Source organism: Eleutherodactylus coqui, chromosome 5 (genome assembly GCF_035609145.1).
Source record: "Eleutherodactylus coqui strain aEleCoq1 chromosome 5, aEleCoq1.hap1, whole genome shotgun sequence".
In the NCBI taxonomy this organism is placed as follows: domain Eukaryota; kingdom Metazoa; phylum Chordata; class Amphibia; order Anura; family Eleutherodactylidae; genus Eleutherodactylus; species Eleutherodactylus coqui.
Genome location: NC_089841.1, coordinates 181,871,964 through 181,893,150, shown reverse-complemented (window position 1 = coordinate 181,893,150; position 21,187 = coordinate 181,871,964). Strand labels below are relative to the sequence as shown.

The window sequence follows — 21,187 nt, the reverse complement described above, 5'->3', positions numbered from 1 at the left end:
AGCAGCATCAATTATTCATGGCAAGCTCAGATCTTTCATTAATGTGAAAGGCTTCCTACCCCCAGCAGTACGAAGATACACAATGTATGTTACGAGTGGCTGTTCAAAAGTGTTTACTTAATAAGCTGAACATCTGTCACACATATATGAACAATACTCAATATCCAGGTAGAAAGTGGAATCGGGCAAACACTTTGGTCTTTGTTCGTTTGTTGACACTTGACACGTTCTGTTCCTTTATGACCAGCATCTTTGTCATGTTACTTTGTAGTATGTTTTTTCTTATGTAACCATTTATATTGAAAAGCAATAAGTGGGTTTATTGCTGGGTACAAAAATTCCTATACAAACTGAGCCAAAGAAATGTTATTACATGAGTGTGGTAACTTGTAAACTGCAGTTATTGGGAAAACATTTACACTATGGGAAGCTACCGGCCCACATGTAATAAACGCCCTAAGCTGACACTGTAAATGACCATTTACACACAACAATTATCGCTTAAAATTTGTTTAAACAGCCAAAAGTGAGCATCATGCATTATTTGTTCACTTGTCGTTTGCTGCTGGTTTTTAGCCGGCATAAAAACCATTGTCAAGCCGCTCAAAATTCGTTCCATTTGAATGGAATTCGTGCAGTGTTTTGAGCGGCTTGCAAACTGGACGGGGAAGTGTGTATTTGTCTTGCATATACAAGGAGACTCAAGCCAGAAGAAGACAATGGAATCGTGATGGGCAGATAATTCCTTGCATGAACAAACGCCCACCTGTGCAAACAAATGATACTCAGTTTACTTTAGCTAATGCAGAACAGTGGTAGCCAATCTAACAAAATCCTTAGAGACCATAATAATGGGAGAGAACATCTAACCTAGTTATCATGACTCTAAAGCCTAACGACTCACTGAGACCTCTTCAAAGAAATTTTCTTCAATTACTTTGCGTTAGGGCTATTTTACACAGGATTACTGTTGGGTAGGACAATTGTCCCAATGAGCATTACTCCTGTGCCTTCACACAAGAGCGCTAATCACTCACTGAACGGAGGTGGAGCACATTAGAGATAATTAGCGGCCACCCACTTGTATTCATAGATGAATAGCTACCTGTTTCTACAGGCCGATTATCGGACGCTTTTCTGCTACATAAACTGGACGAATGATACAAGAACAAATTACAGTTAGTCATTCAGTCGTCGGCTGCGTTTACATTGAATGATTATCGTGCAGTTTCTCACGATCCAGTGATTAACTGAACAATAATCATTCTGTGTAAAAGGGCCCCTAACAAACTCTATAGAATCAGGAATCAATAAGCTGGCCCGCTTGCATGGGCAGGTAATGCGGGACACTCACCCCTGTGCTGACCAGGGACAGCATGATCCTTTCATTTAAGGCTAAGGTTTCTCCTTGCTTCATCTTAATCCTCTTCTTATCTAAACATTTCATTGCATACCTGAAAGGAGACAGAAGTATGTTGGGTAGTCAAGCAAAAGGTTTAAGCTTCAATTAGCAAAAGGTTATAGATCATGAAAGCTCCTGCAGATGACCAGAATGTTTGGGAGTCGGTACTGGGTGGCGGCTAAGCTGTCTCGCATGAATGTACTGTAATGATATCATGACGCCATGATTGGACACTTTTAAAAACCAAAATGTGTGCGTACGACCAGCCTGAAAGTGCGGACGGACGTGTAAGGATTGTTCTGGTCAATACTTACATTTTACCAGTGTCTGCTTTTCGACATCCATATACTTCACCAAATCCTCCTCGCCCAATGATTCGATGGACACTGAAGTCATTCATTGTAAGCTGCAAACCAGAAAATAATACACTAGACTAGAAGCAATTGTAAAAACGCCTAGGGATGAATTTAGCACTGAGGGTCATCTCTATGAAGTTAAGCACCATATATAAAGGTGATGTGATCGTATGTACTGGAGGATTTTAAAGGGAATTTCAGCCTTATTTCCTGGCGGGGTAAAGTATAACATTTGATGATAGCTGGTGATGTGTTCACGAGCCGAGCCCCTTCAATTAAAAAAAAATAGGCAGATACAATATACAGTTTTATACTTACATGGATGTTTAATTCCACATTTTTCCATTGGCAAAACCTAGTAAACCGATCGCTGTTGAGAGAACAATCGATTTTAGAAAACATCCTTCACAAAGGGCAATTACACAGAGCTCACTGGGTTATGCATAACTAGGATCTAGAATCAGTTATGGGATTCATACTAATACAAATGTATGGACACCTTTAACAAGGAATGCATTTTTATTTTCAGACCCTCCCAATATGTAGTTTACAACCTACTGCTAGTTTCGGACTTTTCTTATGTGAATGTGTTCCTCCAAGTGATACATGCAGGATGTGTGGTCTGTGTGTCCAGGTTGCTGCTGTCTTCACTAACTCTTCTGTATGTGCACAGCTTCATTCCTCTACTGAATTCTGCTCATTCTCCCATCAGGGAGCTCTTCTGCCTTTTGCCGACAGACACTCATGCTGAAAAGCGTGCCCTTCGGTCTGTACACTGTATGTAATTCACCCTCCTCCCTCACCCTGTGCTTTCCTCAGCCTCTTTGATCTGCTTTTCCTTAAGACTTGGATGCTTGCCCCATCTGCCATTTACAACTAACTTCTCCTCCCCGCTGCCATCTTTAGCACTAAGAGGAAGGAGGTGAAAAGCGACACAATCAAGAACTTTGCACTGTTGGCGCTACATCAGAAGCAGCAAGACAGCTAGCAATGTGAAAGAGTTGCACACAATCTACAGCAGCAAAATAGTAGAATTTTAATGAAAACTATTTAAAACATTCTTAAATTTTGCATTTAGGAAGCATATGCACAAATTAAAAGAAAATAGGTGGTTCTAGTCTTTAAATAATAGAGACAACTACAGCTGAGCATACGCATTAAAGAAATGTCTAATGTGTAAGGGGTCTCTAGACTGCACCATGGTAGCAGTGGTCAGGGAAAATACAATCCAACATGCCTGACCCTCTGTTCAATCTAGAGGTAAACCACGGCCAGAGTCATCTGACAGCAGCTTGTCTCCCTCTTTCCATTGCACAAGCACTTTCATAGGGAAGCCATGTTGGTGAAACAGTCCGACCACATTTGAAAAGATAACTCTTGAAAGATTCCAAATGTTATTAAACTGGTGTGATGCGGAATACGGCTTCTGGGGGAAAGTTATCCTTAGTGTCAGAGTATGACTAAATGTATAACTCCAAATGGCACGGTTGGCATAATTACTTTGCAGGCTGACATACCCAGATTGGTATTGCAATCAACTCCAGGTATCAGCTGTGGGAAAACTTGACAAGAAAAGTTCAGTTTCTCTGCGGCGCCACCATAGGAGACATTACTTATTACACATTATTCCATTAAAATCAATGGGGTGTCTGTGTAATGCAGACCAGGTCCTTTCAGAGACTTGTATCGGCTCTTGAATGTGGCTAATAAATGAGGATCCTGAATGGGGGAACCCTCTCCTGTTAGCTCAGAATTCTCCAACAGCTTGTATGAAAATGGGTTTCCCATGCTAGACAGCCCCTTCATCGATGGGGCACGGTTGGAAATTTTGCAACCCAAGTCCTACCCAAAGAGAATAATAGACTTTCTATAGTGAATAAAGATTTTCATATTGCAACTGAGATTTTTGATGTGTTTGCTGATTTGGCTACAAGTTCTCCTCAGCCACCCAGCATACAGGAGCCCCAGCAGACGTGTGCTTTTAGGGCATCTTCTAGATGCCCCAAGTTAAAGGCGCAGTCCTGTTGACAGACTCCCTTGAAGTAACTAATCTTGGTTTTCAAAAGCAGCAGCTGAAGTGAAGCAGATGGAGTAACTAAGTATCCCAGATACATATCTCTAAAAGAAAGATTAAATGAATATATGACTGTTCGGAAAAGTGCAAACATTGAATATCATTAGCTAAGGAGTCAATGGAAATGTGTCAAAGTATCTGCTGAATACAGCACTTTAAGGGCCCTTTCACACAACCGGATCCCCTGCCTTCCTGAATGGGTGTCAATCGATATAATAGGTCAGTCGGTGCCGATTCAGAGGATCGGCGGTATGAGGGCGAACGATTGTTTCTGCTATCATTCAACCTCAAGTTGTATTTTTCCACACCATGACTCCCTGATGTAAAGTTTCACAAAGTTTCACAAAGCAGGTTCTTACCTTTCTATAAACTTCTGAAAAATCTTTCCCCGAAGACTGTCACATATTTCTTCTATGTATGGCTGTAAGAAACAACATGAGAGACTGTGATAAAGGGCTAAACAAGGATTAGACAACAAGCACTGCGACCTTGAAGAACAAACAGCTTACAATCTTGTCAACCTAATACATACGCAATATAAATGGGCAGGTTAGCCAAGACGACCAAGTCACTAAACTGTAAGTATACATTGGTTGACTGAATGGACAACACCCCGCTCCCCAACAAGTGGCTCAGAGGTCACATTTCCCAACCAGGCCCCTGTGTTAGGCTCACTAGTATCAATGGCACTTGGCTACAGACTCAGAATTATGTAAAGGAAACGTGGACTCTTCTACCTCATCCTTTTTTTCACATGAACTGTTTCAGCTTCACACTTTCATTTTTTAATCAACTTCTAAGCAAACATGCAGATAAAAAATATTCACTAGTAAATCTGAAAGTTTCCTAAAGAATAACGGCAATGACAAAGTCCAGTTTTAACAATAACTCCCGTTTCCTTTAGCTGCGGCCATCTAATGGTCACTCCTGCTAACTGCATCGCAAATTAATTTTTTTTATTGCCCCCATAATTAATATCCTGAACAGGAGATCCTTTGTGAAGTTTTCTGTTTTTCAGGGCTGAGAATCAAATTACAGTAGCTCAATATGATGTGAAACCTCTCAGAGACGACCACCTAAAAATCATATTGTAGGACAATCTGATCTAGATGGGGAATGGCCTAAAAGAGATGGTATTTTGGAGGGCTTTCGCTTTAGATTTTAGGGAAGATTCCACTGCCTGTTTCTATTAGTCAAATCAAGTGTTCATCTCTGACATATACTACAGGTTATGACTGAGGGTCGATGCAAGATAACAGGGCAACCTAGTCACATGACAATGGACAACGATGACTTTGTCCAAAACGATCACCACCGATGATCAATCATTTCAGCTGCCCGTTGACGGGCCATCATTGTATGGAAAGAAGTCTGTCACCTTAGAAATTCTTTCTTTGAAAGAAGGTTCTCTGAAAGATCCTTCATCCGTCACCCGGTGTCACGGAGCGTGTGTGAGCGGTTTGAACAAGTGGAACGGGCGATATGGACTAAAATGTGTATGCCTGTCTATGAAACAAACTTTCAGTAAACGATTGTGTGTTCAAACCTCAACTGATGTCTGGCTAATTGTTTAACCCCTTGAGTGGCACGCCCGGAAATGTTCCGGGACGAGCTCCACTGCTCATAGCAACATAGCCCGGAAGATTTCCGGGCTATGTATCACTATGGGAGCTGCAGAGCACAATGCCACAAGCTGTGACACTGTGCTCTGCCTACACAGACCCACACAGAGCAGTGCAAGGGCTTTGAAAAACCAGCAGAAGATATTGCCGATATGCCGGCAACCTCCCGCACTGGTTTGTTTACAGGTTGCCATAGAGACCATCGGCTTGTCAGAAGCAAGCCGATGGTCTCTGTGGCAGGGAGAGCTGGTTGTTAGCTGTCAGAGGACAGCTAGGTACTAGCTCTTACAGCAGAGATCAGAGAAAACCTCCGATCTCTGCTGTGTTAACCCTTTACATGCTGCAGTCTATGTGACTGCAGCATGTAAAAGGGCTGTCACTGCAGCATGTAAAGGGCTGTCACCATCGGACCCCCGGAATGTGATCAGGGGTCCTGATGGGTCCCTGTGGAAGTCCCCTAAAGGGACCAAAAAAAATAGAAATAAAAAAAAAAAGTTAAAAAATAAAAAAATATATAAAATAAAAACACTTGTCTCCCTTTACTTTGTAAAAAAAAATCAAAAATACAATCACACATGTGGTATCCATGCGTCGTAATGACCCAGAGAAGGAAGTTAATGCATTATTTAACCCCTTAATGACATGGCCCCTTTTTTTCTTTTTTCCCCATTTCTTTTTTTCCTCCCCCCTGTTTAAAAAAATCACAACTTGTCCCGCAAAAAACAAGCCCTTATATGGCCATGTCAATGGAAAAATGAAAAAGTTATGGCTCTTGAGACGCAACTGCAAAATTAGTTGAAGTTCAATGATTAGACCATTTTAAAAAACCTGCCCTGGTGGGCACGACAGGGTGGTAGGAAACCCGCCACTCAAGGGGTTAATGGGAGCGAATGCACCTATTAGACTTCCTGCTCCGACCCCGCTGATTGCCAGGGATCCTGAGCGGTGGCTCCCCACTAATCAACTACTTATGGCCTGTCCTAAGGGTAGGTCATCAATAGTAAAAGGTCAGACAGCACCTTGAAGAGAAGAGTAATATGCAAGCAATAATGGTCCTTTTAGACGAGCCGATTCTCGATTGCAGAGGCGAGTGACGTCACCGCTAACTCTTGTAGCCCGTTTTAGTCAAACGAGAATCATACATAAGTGAAGAGAGCCTGAACGATTGCTGTTTAAACCGAATGATAAGTGAACGATCCAACGATTATTTCTATGCCTGCATAAAAAATGTACGACGAACGAAAAGCAGACGACTCTAGTTCGTTGTTCAGTCATTGACTCGCGTTTAGACCAAACGATCATCGCTCACTTTTGCTTGTTTGAACGATTTTTTAATTGTTTTGTCTAAAAGCACCTTTAGGCAATCTATGTCCAACATAGATTGTATTATTCTCCTACTGACTATGTCATATCGTACTGAACACTACCAGTCATCCCATGTAGGACAGTAACACTTGCTTTTATATTCTGAGTATATAACAAGGTAGCGGTCTGTTCAGAGCTCAGATTGTATATAGCAGCTTAATTCTTCACTAGAATGAAATTAGAATAAAAGGGGAGGAAAGAACAGGCACCATTAAACCTATTGGCACAGACAGAGGCAGCCAACATACCACCAAGATGTATTATTGGATTAAATCACTAACTTGTTGGTCTTTGCAATACCCCCTCTCATACTATTCCTGTCTCTATGGTAATGCGTGCAGTATTGTAAGCGGTTCACACAAAGCGTAAAATAAAGACTGTGGAGCAAGACTGAAAATTGCTGTGTAATCTGCCTGTGTTGCATGTAATTTTGAAATGGACGTGGCTTGTTGCACAGGACACTCATCCACATTCTACAGAAAGATTGAAAGTAAAAATAAAAATCCTTGTATAGTGCCAACTTATTCCGTAGCGCTTCCGAGTAATTTATTTATTACGCCACACCAAACTGGATACTCAATTTACCGATGGAAGGCTGGGTCAACCTTGAGCCAGCTACCTGAACCATGTGGGGATTGAACCTGCAACGATCAGGTCGTGAGCGAGAATTTAGGATTGCATTTCTGCTGTCTTAGCACTCTGCGCTACACGAGACCCTAAGGCCTCTTTCACACAGCGACAAAAAAATAATATTGGAGGCCTCACTCTTGAGGGGAAGGTACAACGTGGGACCTCACTCTTGAGGGGAAGGTACAACGTGGGACCTCACTCTTGAGGGGAAGGTACAACGTGGGACCTCACTCTTGAGGGGAAGGTACAACGTGGGACCTCACTCTTGAGGGGAAGGTACAACGTGGGACCTCACTCTTGAGGGGAAGGTACAACGTGGGACCTCACTCTTGAGGGGAAGGTACAACGTGGGACCTCACTCTTGAGGGGAAGGTACAACGTGGGACCTCACTCTTGAGGGGAAAGTACAACGTGGGACCTCACTCTTGAGGGAAGGTACAAGGCTTCCTTTATAAGGGCTGCAGTAAAGATATATGGAGCATGTAGCTGTAATACAATAAAGGAACATCAGCAAAGTGCTCACAGTCTTACTGTAGAGATAAGTCATACTGGAGTCAATAATTTACCCTGCAAACCTACTGTCTGACAATGGCTGATCCCGAGGAGGAGAGCTACAGATTTATTATCTGCTATGACCTGCACTTCTAGTCAGGCGAGTCCCTTTCCTGCCACTTTCTCCTAACCTTGTCAGGGGAATACTACTGTAACACTACTAAGTAGTAAAGTGACTGAGCCCAGAGCAGAGCACTTTGGGGAAGTTCATTAGATAAGATTAATCCCCTACTCCAGGCCATGTCATGAGTGCTGATCTGCAGGACATCCCCAAATACCTCCCTGGTGTAGCCGCCTTCCAACGAGCACAAGCACCACCTCCAGAGGAGACGAGAACTTCTCCACAGGCCACATTCAGAAACTCATCGGATAGCAACTATTACAGAAATGAGATATTTCCCATTTTTAGAGGCTGTTTAGTGTGAGGGTGTTTAGATGCAAATGGTCCGGTCTCTCTTCCCACAGTCTTCCAGGATACATTAAACAATAAATTGGCATTCGGTGCCCGTCCAATGAATTGTAATATAAATGTAAAATGATGATGGTGGCTCCCGCAACGAGAAAACCCACCCTCCTTCCTCAAAATCTTCGTGTTGTGAAATAATCACAAATATAGATCCGCGCCACCACACAAATGAACCGAAGTAAAGGGGATTTTTACTCACCTGGTGCACAGCGGGATTCTTCGTGAACGCAAAGAACCCGCTTGCACCGATGATCCCCGTTTGCCTGTAGAAATAAAGCTGTTTTCTTCTTGCAAAAAAAGGATCCCCAGTGATCCTTAAAGGAGATGCAGCAGTAGGAAAAAACCCCAGTGGGTGATAACACCCCACAATGGGGAAAATACAATCAGTAGAAGACAAAAAATCCTCCTGCGCTCTTTGTCTGGGGCTTTTTGCAATCCGAAATAGGGACTTCCAAATCACCAAAATATACAGTGAAGTATATTTTATTTATACAAAAAGGACTATAACAGTCTTGCAACGCGTTTCGACGCTATTCAGAGCGTCTTTTTCAAGCATGACATAACACAATCTTAGTTGCTTTATATAGAGCCCTGGACTCCGCACATGGAGGAAAAGTAAGTGACTCTATATAAAGCAACTAAGATTGTGTTATGTCATGCTTGAAAAAGACGCTCTGAATAGCGTCGAAACGCGTTGCAAGACTGTTATAGTCCTTTTTGTATAAATAAAATATACTTCACTGTATATTTTGGTGATTTGGAAGTCCCTATTTCGGATTGCAAAAAGCCCCAGACAAAGAGCGCAGGAGGATTTTTTGTCTTCTACTGATCGTGTTGTGAAATAAAGACATATGACTAATGTCCTCATGTCCACAGGCAAAAGAAAATGTAAAATCCGCAGCGGATTTTAACTCTTCTCCTGCCCGCGGATCCGCATCCCATAGTAGATAAATACCCGCGGATGGTCAATAAAAGTGATTTTAAAAAAAATGGAGCATGAAAAAATCTGGACCATGCTCCATTTTCGTGCGGGGCTCCCGCGGGCTTCTATTGAAGGCGTCCGGATCCGTGGGAGACCAAAATCAGAATTTACTCACCTGCTCCGGATCTTCCCTTCGCCACAGCTTCATCTTCTCTCCGTCGCGGCCGGATCTTTTTTCTTCAGGCCGGCACATGCGCGGGGCACGCAACCGACGTTGCGTGCGCATCTGCCGAGCCGAAGAAAGAAGATCCGGCCGCGACGGAGAGTAGATGAAGCCGCGGCGAAGGGAAGATCCAGAGCGTGCGAGAGGTGAGTTAATTCTTATTTTTATGCCTCATGTCCGTGGGGCAGGAGGAACCCGCTACAGATTCTACATGGAGAACGGGGAAAAGATTATTTTAAATCCGCAGAGTATTTCCCGCACGCGGATCCGTGCCCCATAGGGATGCATTGGACACCCACAGGTAGTTAAATACCTGCGGATGTCATTTTTCCCTTCAGGCGCGGATCCGCGTGCGGGAAAAAAAACGCGACATGCTCTATTTTAGAGCGGGTCTCCCCCAGGCTTCTATTGAAGCCTATGGAAGCCATCCGGATCTGCGGAACACCCATACCAGAATTAAAACTCACCTGTCCGGACGCTGCGGATCTTCCCTCCGTCACAGACGGATCTTCTTTCTTCGGCCCGATGTATGTGCCCGGCGCATGCGCGCGACATGCTGCCGGCGTGCCGAGCACATCCGCCGGGCTGAAGAAAGAAGATTCGGCCGTGACTGAGGGAAGATCCGCAGCGTCCGGACAGGTGAGTTTATTCTTATTTTTAGCCTCATGTCCGCGGGGCAGGAGGGACCCGCTGTGGGATTCTCCATGAAGAATCCGCGGCGGGCCTGATTTTCCCCGTGGACATGAGGCCTTAGGGTTAGGCCGCTTGCACATCTGTGTTGGAGCCTTTGGCCGGATGTTCCCTCACAGGTCCAGCTGAAGATACCGGAAGAAAAAGTGCTGCATGTAACGCTATTTCTTCCACCCAAAAGCCCGGCAGCTGGGCGGAACGCAGGCAGACACCATTATAGTCAATGGAGCCCGTCCAGCACTGTTCGCTTCCATCCAGAGACTGTGCTGTTTGACCACGGGGATTTCCTTTCTGTCTCCCTGAATGGAGCAGGAAACTGGAATCCCCAATGCAGGTGTGAAGTCAGCCTTAGGGCTCTCACCCACTTGCGTTTTTTAAAGCGATTGTCAGTGGGACTTACTAATGTTAAAAACGCATCACACAAAAATCGCAAAGCACCAACTTGCGATGCATTTTTAACATTAGAAAGTCTCACTGACAATCGCTTTAAAAAAAATACAGCGATATTGCAGCGTTAAAAAAACGCAAGTGGGTGGGGGCCCTTATGCCGAGCTCACACACGAGTAATTTCATAGCACATTAAAACATGCATAATACACAATGAATAGAGCCAATAAAAATACATCTTCAGTGATCCAATCCCATTACCACGCATTATGCGCGATAGAGCCCTGTTGCTCTCTATGGGCGAATGTGAAACCGCTGTACATGCGCAGTTACATTGTGCATGCGCGGAATTTTATCAGCATGTTACTAGGAAACAAAAGAAGTTAAAAAAAAAAAAAAAAGGAGAAACCAGGAAGCGTGAATGAGATACGCTGTCATGTGCAGGCATATGTGATCACGATCACGGTGATCGCAGCTCCATACTCCAGTAAAATGATGCGTTTACCATACACTCGTGTGAGCCCGGCTTTATGATCATTGAAGAATATAAGGTTTCTATGCAGAGAAGACCTCGAGGTCAGTCCAGTATAATCACTAGATTATGACCAGCGCGGTACCATGTTAGCAAGGAAAATCTATGTGATGTTATATACCCTGTACAAAAGACACAGACGTATCAGAGGCGATCCCCTTATTGATGACGGCGCCTCTGTGCGATTGTAAATATAACATTATTGGTCAGCCAATAAAGAGATCACCGCTGGAATACTTGAGTCTATTTTATACACGAGTGTTTAACATCACTTAATTTTATGACCAAATTGCGGATATCACTTCTAAAAGCCTTGTTCACAATTGCGCTGCTAATTTCCGTTGTTCAACTCCATAAAAAGAGCTGAACAAATTAACCCCTTAATGACATGGCCTGTTTTGGCCTTGAGGACGCAACAATTTTCTTGGGATTTTCATTTCCACTTTTCAAAAACCATAAGTTTTTTTTTTTTTTTAACTTTTGCCATCGACATGGGTGTATGAGCACTTATTTTTGCGTGGCGAACTGTAGTTTTTATTGGTACCATTTCTGAGTACATATAAATGTGTTGTAAAACTATTATTATTATTATTTTTTTTTTAGCAGCGCAATTGTGAACAAGGCTTTTAGAAGTGACATGAGCCCTAAGGGGTAACCGAAGTGCCGGATTCACTACTTTACTGAGACGAACAGCACCTGTCAGACCCCACTGACTATAATGAATCAAACCTACTGGCACAGAATGAAGTATCTTGTCTTGGCAACCTTGCTGGAAGCTCTGATGCAGACCGGAACACAACCTTAAGTTGAAAATGTTTTTTTTTTTAAAATCAATTTTTAAGACTACTGAACATTCTGTATCTTGTTCTTACTCACTAGGACTAGTTGTTTCCTATCCTAACTGCAGTAGATAAATTACTGTAAAGGTGACGAACCAGATGGCTCCAGGGGCAGCAGTGGATGTCTAGGTGCACTGGATGCCTCTCGCCCTGTTCTACAGACATACGATAGGAAAAATATTATATCTTTGGTGTAAATAATTTGCACAGAATATTTGTAGAATTGTAGAAAGAGCAAAATTTGGGAAAAAAATTCTAATAGTTTACAATGGGATTTTTGTGCTTACACTAGGTACAATCCAGACATAATATGTCCAGCGCCACCAACATCTACAGTCCGGTCTCTATTCCGAGTACTCAACACTGTACATGGATGCCTCCAGCTTACTGACTGGACTCCAGAGCAATGTTGAGTCAAGTAACATTTCACCAGCTGTCCTTTTATTTTAATGAATTTCCCTTCCAAAAAACGTATCGGCGGTTCTTTGAACGTGAGTACGGATGCTCAAGTGTAGCTTTTCATGGGGAGTAAAAATTAGTCAATGGCTGTGAAGCCATCAGCATCTCCATGTGGAATGTCTCAGGAGCTCTTCTAGGCCACAAACAATAAAAAGCATCAATCCTCTCACTTATTACCAAGGCCGATATAGAAAAACATTACTTTAACCATGGAGAAATAAACAACTCGGAGGTTAATAGGGGGACTAATAGTCAGGCAATGTTATAAAAACACGGTGACACACAAACTGACAGTGAAGCATAAACTTCAGACTTCAGTAGATGGGCTACAATGAGATCTGTCGATTACACAGGCAGATACCGGATGAATGCCCAATCCACGTAAATAGGACAGTGATCAGCCAACTAACGAGCAAGCACTCATTTACAGTTTAATCTCATCTGTTATGCAGAAGAATAAAAACCCTATTGACGATAGTACATCGTGTAAAGGACTATTCGTTATCAGTCTTAAGCCCCCTGTCCACGGCCGTGACGGAATATCGCTAGCGGGTGAGGAGGGGGGAGCGCCAACAGGTCTCCATGATGAACCTATCTAATAGATAGGCTCACCGCGGAGGATTGCGGCAAATCACAACATGCCACCATTTTAATCCCGCAAGCGGAGAATCACTATGATTTTCCGCTTGTGGATGTCAGGCTGTGCTTTCCATAGTTAGCCTATAGAAAGCGTTTACTGCGTTACCCGTGGCCGGATTATTGCCGCGGATAACGCAGTGATATATCGCTCATGGACAGCCAGCCTAAGGGAAGCCAATTTAAACAGGTGTCAATCGGCACTCATCATGGGGCTGAAATTGGCCAGTCTAAAGGTACCACACTGAGCATAGGTCAACTTCTCTTTTTGTGTAGACACCTAAGGCTGGGCTCACATGAACGTAAGATTACCACGCATTTCGCGTGTGGTCAACACGTCTGGCAATCAAATACATTACCTTATGCTGATTCACTCACATTTGTGTGTACAAATTGCATAATACGCAAGCGCAAAAAAGAACGCAGTGTATTATGCGCGGAAGAGCACATCGTTCTCTATGGGCTTGTAACCATTGCCACCCATACGCAATTACATTGTGTATGGGAGGTGCATATACGCACCAGTGCGAAGGGGCAGCGCAAGAAATTTAAACAAAATACAAAACTAAACTGGAAGACTGCGGTCATCCACAGTACAACGGAATATGTTGGCCTCAATTCTATGTTTTATACGAGTATGTGGAGGAAACCAGTCACTGTTCATCACCTGCCAATACCAATCCTACGGTGAAGCATGGTGATGGCAGCATCATGCTCTGGGGGGTTTTCAGCGGCCCGGAGAGGGAGACTGGTCAGGGTTGATGGAAAGCTGAATGGAACATTGTACATAGATATTCTTAATGAAAACCTGATCCAGAGCACAAGGGACCTCAGACTGGGCAGAAGGTTCACCTCCCAACAACACAATGACCCCAAGAACACAGCCAAGACAACACAGGAGTAGATTAGGGACAACTCTGTGAACGTCCTTGAGTGGCCCAACCAGAGTCTTGACTTGAACCAATCGAACATCTCTGGAGACCTGAAAATGTTCACAGACAACCCCATCCAACCTGACAGAGCTAGAGCGGATCTGCAGAGAAGAGTGGCAGAAAATCCCCAAATCCAGGTGCGCAAACCTTGTGGAATACCAAGAAGACTGGAGGCTGGAATCACTGACAAAGGTGCTTCAACTAACTACAGAGTACAGGGTGTGAATACTTATGTCAATGCAAAACGCTAGTTGTTTTTTTTTCACCTTGTCATTGTGGGGTGCAGAATGATGGGGAAAATGTTAACCTTTTTTATTTAGATTTGTACCAAGAAGGCCCCAACATAACAAAATGTAAAAAAAAAATGAAAGGGTCTGAAGACTTTCCAGATTCCCTATAGATCTAAAATGACCCAACATGCACATACAATCATGTTCTAGTTGATTTGTGCAACTGAAAAGAATGGTTTTATTACTTAGAGCATTGGATGAATGGGATGGTAACAGGAAGCTCTGCTGCACTAGCTACTTTTAGGCCTGGTTTACAATGCGGAATTGTGCACTGATCCTGCACCTACATTTTCTATAAAGTCATGTGCCGTAGTTCACATTTTCTAGTTTCTAATTGACAAGTTAATTCTAGTGTCTGGCTGTCGCACGCAGATTTGTCAGGGGTTACATCCATGTGTGGATCCACATCTAAATATACTGTCGGATCCACATCAGAAAAATCAGCTGTGGCTGTGATAGTTTGCAGCCCACGGGAGCGGGCCGCATCCTAAAATCCATGCAGCTCCCCTCTGGACTTCTGATGGGGATTTGCATTACACCTGCCGCTGATAAGCACACAGTTTAGCATGTCGCTTTTTATTTTCTACAATGCAGATTTCAAATCCACATCATATAGACTACGGTACAGGTTCTCATGTAAATTAATGGGGGGCTTAATTAATACAGATTTCCTATGGAATCCATGCAGATTCCATGTGAAATCTATCCATGCAGAGGCTGACTAACGCGTCATATGGGAGATCAGAGCTGTGGGAAAGTGTAGCCTCAGGTTTAGAAACGATTATGTGAAAACTGCTTAATTAACAATTCCCTTTCATATCAATTATCAAATCAAATAGTAGGAATTGGCCTGCTGCATCAACACCTCCTGCTCCTAAACTTCCAATAGGACCAAAGTATTAGACAATGACACGAATGAGAGTTCCCTAATGTATAATTGTATGGATTCTTAAATACCACATTCATGCCCCTTTCTCTCTCTTTTGGCACCCCCCAAGCCTCCATACCAGGACCCCTATTTTTCTCCAACTACATCCATGGTCTAGGACAACTCATACAATCCCATATATTCCAGTACCACCTTTATGCCAATGATGCTCAAATCTACCTTTCTCACCCAGAAGTTACCTCCCTGCTATCCAAAATCCCACATTGTCTATTGGCCATCTCCTCCTCCTCATCTTCCTTATACCTAAAATGTAACATGGAAAAAATTGAACTAATCATCTTTCCCCCACGTCACTCTACACTCCCACCGCACCCATCAATCACTATCAATGGCTCCATACCCTCACCAGCTCCACAAGTCCGATGTCTCAGTGTTATATTTGATTCCACCCTCTCCCTCAGACCGCACATACAAACCCCCTCTCCCCCCAACTTCCCGCCGCCTTCAGCTCAAAAACTTCTTTCAGATAAACTTTCCTCAACCCCAAATCAACAAAAAAGCTAGTGCATGCCCGCATCATCTGCCGTCTAGACTATAGTAACATTCTCGTCTGTGGTCTCCCTTCAATGCCCTTGCATCCCTCCAATCCACGCTCAACTCTGCTGCCCGGCTTATCCATGGCTCCCGTGTCTCTCCTTTCCACCAATCCCTTCAGTGGCTGCCTCTTACCCCGAGAATCCAGTTTATTATGAGTGACATAGAAAGCTGTCCACAACACGTCCCCACCATACATCTCTGATCTAATCTCCCCACTGATACCTCCCCACTTATAACCTCCAGTCCTCGCAAGACTCCTCCTCTACTCTTTGTGTGTTCTCACATAATGGTCTCCAGCGAGTCACCTATCAGACTCTTCAACACCTGGAAAAGCTTCAAAGGGATCCTGAAAACCCAACTCTTCAAACAAGCCTACAACCTACTGTAACCCAACCGCCACAACAATAGGAGCACCTCCTACCCCCACCTACGGTCTCCTTCCACTGTAAGCCCTTTCCGACAGGGACCTCTCTGCCGATGTAAACATCCGCTAACACAGTGAGACCATTCCTGTTTTATATATGTAATGTGGTTATATACGTAGTAGTATTTGCAGCTTATATGTAGTTTAACACCTATTAATTTGTACAGCGCCTTAAACATAAGAGTCACCATAACTGTATAGTTAGCTTTATCACCTCTTACCTGAAATAAAGCAGGCGGCACTTGTTTCTTCGCAAGATGAGCTTGTACGTGGTCTACAGCTTGTTTAGAGAATGGCTATGGACAAACAATAAATTGGTCATTATCTCATAGATTTCTTTGATCGGCCACATATACTGCAATAATATTCCGATGTCAGTTCATGTGTCCGATCGATGAACATACTGGATCTTCTCGTTAATAAGAATGATCCTTTTAGGGAAAGATTCATTTTATTCACATACTAATGTAAATGCAACTCAAATGAGTTCACTGCAGCCCCCATTCAGAACACGTAAAAAACATAAAAACACGTATAAACAGCAATGTAACAATTACCTGCCCTGTGAAACTTTACCCAGCATTTTCTGTTTACCAGATCAGACAAATGCTTAGCCGTGTAACAACATGGAAATGGTTAGGTGCTCGCTGAGGTCTACGTGATTGAATCCCAAGGGCAAGCTGCGAAATGTGGAGCTGATCCTATCTGACCACTTATTATATGAAGCAATTTGTTAGTGACAACTCGATTTTGTAACCAATTCCCTAGAGCATGCATTCACGGCACGCGGCGCACCAAGGACAAAGCAAGTAACAAGCATTCTTTAAACTGGCCAAGAAAGAGAAAAAAGGTTTAACGTCCTCCACAATCCTATTATTTGGAAATTAACAGAAAATCAGTAATACGGGCTACTCTATCTTCAGGACGCACTATGGGACAGAAGAAAGTTACCAGTATCTGTTTACATGCTTGAACACTTGTCTATTGGGAATTACTATGGAAAAAACACCTAAAAGAGCTCATCATACTCCATGATATATATAGAAAATACACAAAAATGTTGAAAGTATTTAACAGAAGTAGGAATCAGTTTTGCAAAAAAAATAAATAAAAATCAGAGCGAGAAAGCCTTCCTTTCCTAATCATAAAACAGAAAAAAAAAAAAAGCTGTGTCCAGTTCCTCATGTGTGGAATAACAGGCATCTGTCAGGTCCTTTGTGTTGCTTTGATACCGTGCCACGGAGCTCCGCACTAAAATGAATGGGAGTGACAGGAACTGCCAAGCGCTCACGCTCATAGCTTCCCACAAATTCATTAATCTCAACCAGTTCTCCATGGAGGACAAGAAACGGAGCTGTTCTCAGAGACCCTATGATCAAGATTGTAGCTAAAAGCCTTTCAATGAAGCACCACTTCAAGCATGTAGGTTATTAGCTGGTCCGTGGCACCAGTAGACGTTAGCTTACAGGATTCCAATAGAAGGGCGACAACCCCACAGTGACGTTCACAGAGGTAGGTATTCCTACGCTTACCTTCAGATTATACAGATTTCTCAAAATGATGTAATTAAAAAGTCAAGTGATTGCTATTTAATCAGTAAACATAACTTAATATAACTGCACTACAGAAGGCATAAATGACTGAACGCTTAGAATGTAAAACAAACATATACACTTAAAAAGGCCACTCTGGAGAACACACATTTGTCCATGCCTGCACCCCTCACCTGATGGCCCAATGAGTTAGAAGCCAATTCTTCTAATTTAAAGGAAAAAAATCCCTTCCTGACTCCAATCCAGCAATCAGAATAATCCCCGGACCACAGACCCTCATGAAGTAATCCGTGATTATAACATGTAATATTGTATCACTCAAGAAAGGCGTTCAGGCTCCTCAAACTCTTATCGAGTTTGCCATCACCAAGTCCTCAGACAGAGAGTTCCACAATCTCACTGCTCTTACAGTAAAGAACCTCTTCTATGTTGGTGATTAAACCTTCTTTCCTTTAGACGTAGAGGAAGTCCCCTTGTTACAGTCTCAGTCCTGGATATAAATAGATGATGGGAGAGATCTCTGTATTGTCCCCTGATATATTTATACATGGTTATTATGTCGCCCCTCAGCTGTCTTTTTTTCTAAAGTGAATAAGCCCAATTTTGAGAACCTCTCCGGGTATTGTAGTCCATCCATTCCGTTTATTACTTTAGTTGCCCACCTTTGAACCCGCTCAAGCTCTGATAATGTCCTTCTTGAGTACCGATGCCCAAAACTGTCCACAATATTCCATGTGTGGTCTGACCAGTGACTTGTAAAGAGGAAGAACAATGGTAGTCATGCGCCCCTAGACCTCTTTTGATGGGCCCCATGATCCTATTTGTCTTGGAAGCAGCCTGACAATGGTTGTTCCAATTAAGTTTACAGTTAATTAAAATCCTCAAGTCCTTTTCCACGTCAGTGTTTCCCAGTGGTTTCCCATTTTACAGTAGTGCTTCTCTTTAGTTTGATGATCCATTTGATCTCTCATCTTTTGATGCTCCCCGTGATCCTATCCCCATGATCAGGGAGCAGGAAAGGGGACTCCCTGCGGCGTACGTCTCTGTCTTTGGACAGATCACAACAGCACTGGATGGACCCCATTGACTATACCGCATTATTTTTGTAGTTTATTGCCCCCTTTAAAATCTTTATTAAGCCACATCGGTTTTCTCCTATTCCCAATTCCTTTCTTCCTGTAAACCCCTCACAATAAGTATTTAAAGTTTTTAAACATTTCCCATTTATTGTCTGCACTCCTATTTTGAGGACATTGTCCTAATCAATAAGGTTAAGGCCTCAGGTCCACGGACGAGTCGGATTTCACATGCGGAAGCCCGTAGCGGAATCCGACCCTGCCCGTGGCAGAGGATCCCGCTTACCGGTCTTTTTTCTGTACTATGGATGTGTGCGGAAGTGCTAGCCGGCGCAGATGCGCAGTACTTTTTTTTTCAAACACCTGCTTCCCCGTGGAATCCACGGCCCGTCCGCATATCGGATGTCTTCCATTAAATTCAATGGATGCCGTCCGTGCGGAAACTGCAGCAAAATGGAGCATGCTGTGTTATTTTTTTTTTTTAACCGCGAGCGGAAACTGCAAATGGTTTCCGCTCATAGACATGAATGATCGTTTTACCATAGCATGCTATGGAGGCTTATTGCTGCACAATACGGAGTGGAACGCCCGCTGTGGATTCTGCAGCAAAAATCCACCGGTGGACATTGGACCTAAGGGCATCTCTGAGCTGATCTGACTTTGCCTTCCTAACGTTTAGTATTTTTGTAGCTCCCCGATAAAACTCCCTTTTAAAAGACAAGTGGAAATGTATTATATTATGGTCACCATTTCCCAGGTGCCCCCCAACCTGAACCCCTGTTATTCTGTCAGATCTGTTGGTTAATATTAAGTCCGAAATGGCCCTCCTTTTAGTTGGGTCCTGTCTAAGTTGGGTAAAGTAATTATCTTTAATTATTGACAAAAACTTGTCACTTTAACGATATCCGCAGGTTGCAGCTTTCCAGTTAGGTAAAGTCCCCCATAATAATTACCTCATTGTGATTTGCTGCCTTATCTATTTGCCTCAGTAATGGATTTTCATTGACTTCTGTTATATTTGGGGGTCTATAGAAAACCGTTATAAGGATTTTATTATCTCCCTCACATATATCCTTCCATTGTGTGGGCTTTTAACAGGATTTTACATAAAGACAATCCCATCCCCCTTTCCTGTTCTTATGATCCCTTCTGAATAGACCGTAACCTTGTAAGTTCACCACCAAGTCACAGCTTTCATCCAACCAGGTCTCCGTTATTCCTGCTATGGTATAGTTTTCCTGAGACATTATTACTTTCAGTTTGTTAATCCTATTGGTCAGACTTCTAACAGTTATAATGTTTTGGTTATTTTTTATTTTTTAATGTGTATCCCTATTAACTGTTCTGTCAGTTCTGACTGCACTAACCCCTCTTACTGCTCCACAGCCATTTTCATTACTTAGTCCCAGGTCATTGTCTATGCTGTCTTCCCCTCTATCTCTATGATTGCCTTCCTTCTACCCCCCACCCCTCCAGTCTCTAGTTTAAATACTCCTCCAACCCTCTAGCCATCTTCTTCCTCAGCACAGCTACACCCTCCCCATTGAGATGCAACTCATTCCTACAATAGAACGTGTAGCAACAGCAAAGTTGGCCCAGTTCTCCAGGAACCCAAACCCCTCCTTCCTACATAAACTCGAGTCACTTTTTTACTTCCCTAATTTTACGCTGCTTTTCTGGTGTGGCATGGAGTCCAGATAGTATTTCAGGTCCTTGCCCTAAGCCTATATCCCAGTTTCCTGAAATATCTTTTAAGGACCTTCCATCTACTTCTACCTTTGTAATTGGTGCCAATGTGTACCATGATCGCTGGATCCCAACCAGCCCCTCACACTAATCTGCAATGTGTCAAACTACAAAGCAAGGAAGACACACTGTTTGATGATCCTTGTCTTTGTTCCAGATCGCCTGTCTGTCACCCTAATAACTCCCACTACCAGGACCTGTCTAGCCTGCTCTGCGCTCCTATTCCATTTCTTATTGGAGCAGACATTCCCCTGGCAGTCAGAGGCCATGCTGTGCTGCAGCAGTGCTAATCCTGTAATGACATTCCTCTGATCTGCCAACTTAGCAAACTTGTTGGGGTGTGCCAGGTCAGGACTAGCCTCCCTGGATCTCTTCTCTCTACTCCTCCTTCCGACTGTCACCCAGCTAGCTACCTGCTCATCCTGCACTCCCATACTACCATCCACCCCAACATTGGTACAGTGTATCTTGACGCCACCAGGAAGTCCTGGTGGAGCCAAGATTGACAGGGGGTGATGCCCCATG

The 21,187-nt window shown here is 43.3% G+C and overlaps 1 protein-coding gene across 2 annotated transcripts in view; it reads right to left on the bottom strand.

The window, feature by feature from the left end:
* The window catches only part of GRK3 (G protein-coupled receptor kinase 3), a 240,394-nt gene that overhangs the window by 75,619 nt on the left and 143,588 nt on the right, over positions 1-21,187 (bottom strand). For both annotated transcript variants that reach the window (XM_066603907.1, XM_066603906.1), the window contains exons 5-9: positions 16,509-16,583; positions 4,192-4,253; positions 2,077-2,128; positions 1,717-1,808; positions 1,355-1,454 (exon numbers count right to left, since the gene is read on the bottom strand). In XM_066603907.1, the coding sequence (XP_066460004.1) occupies positions 1,355-1,454; positions 1,717-1,808; positions 2,077-2,128; positions 4,192-4,253; positions 16,509-16,583 (381 nt within the window). The remainder of the gene's footprint in view (positions 1-1,354; positions 1,455-1,716; positions 1,809-2,076; positions 2,129-4,191; positions 4,254-16,508; positions 16,584-21,187) is intronic.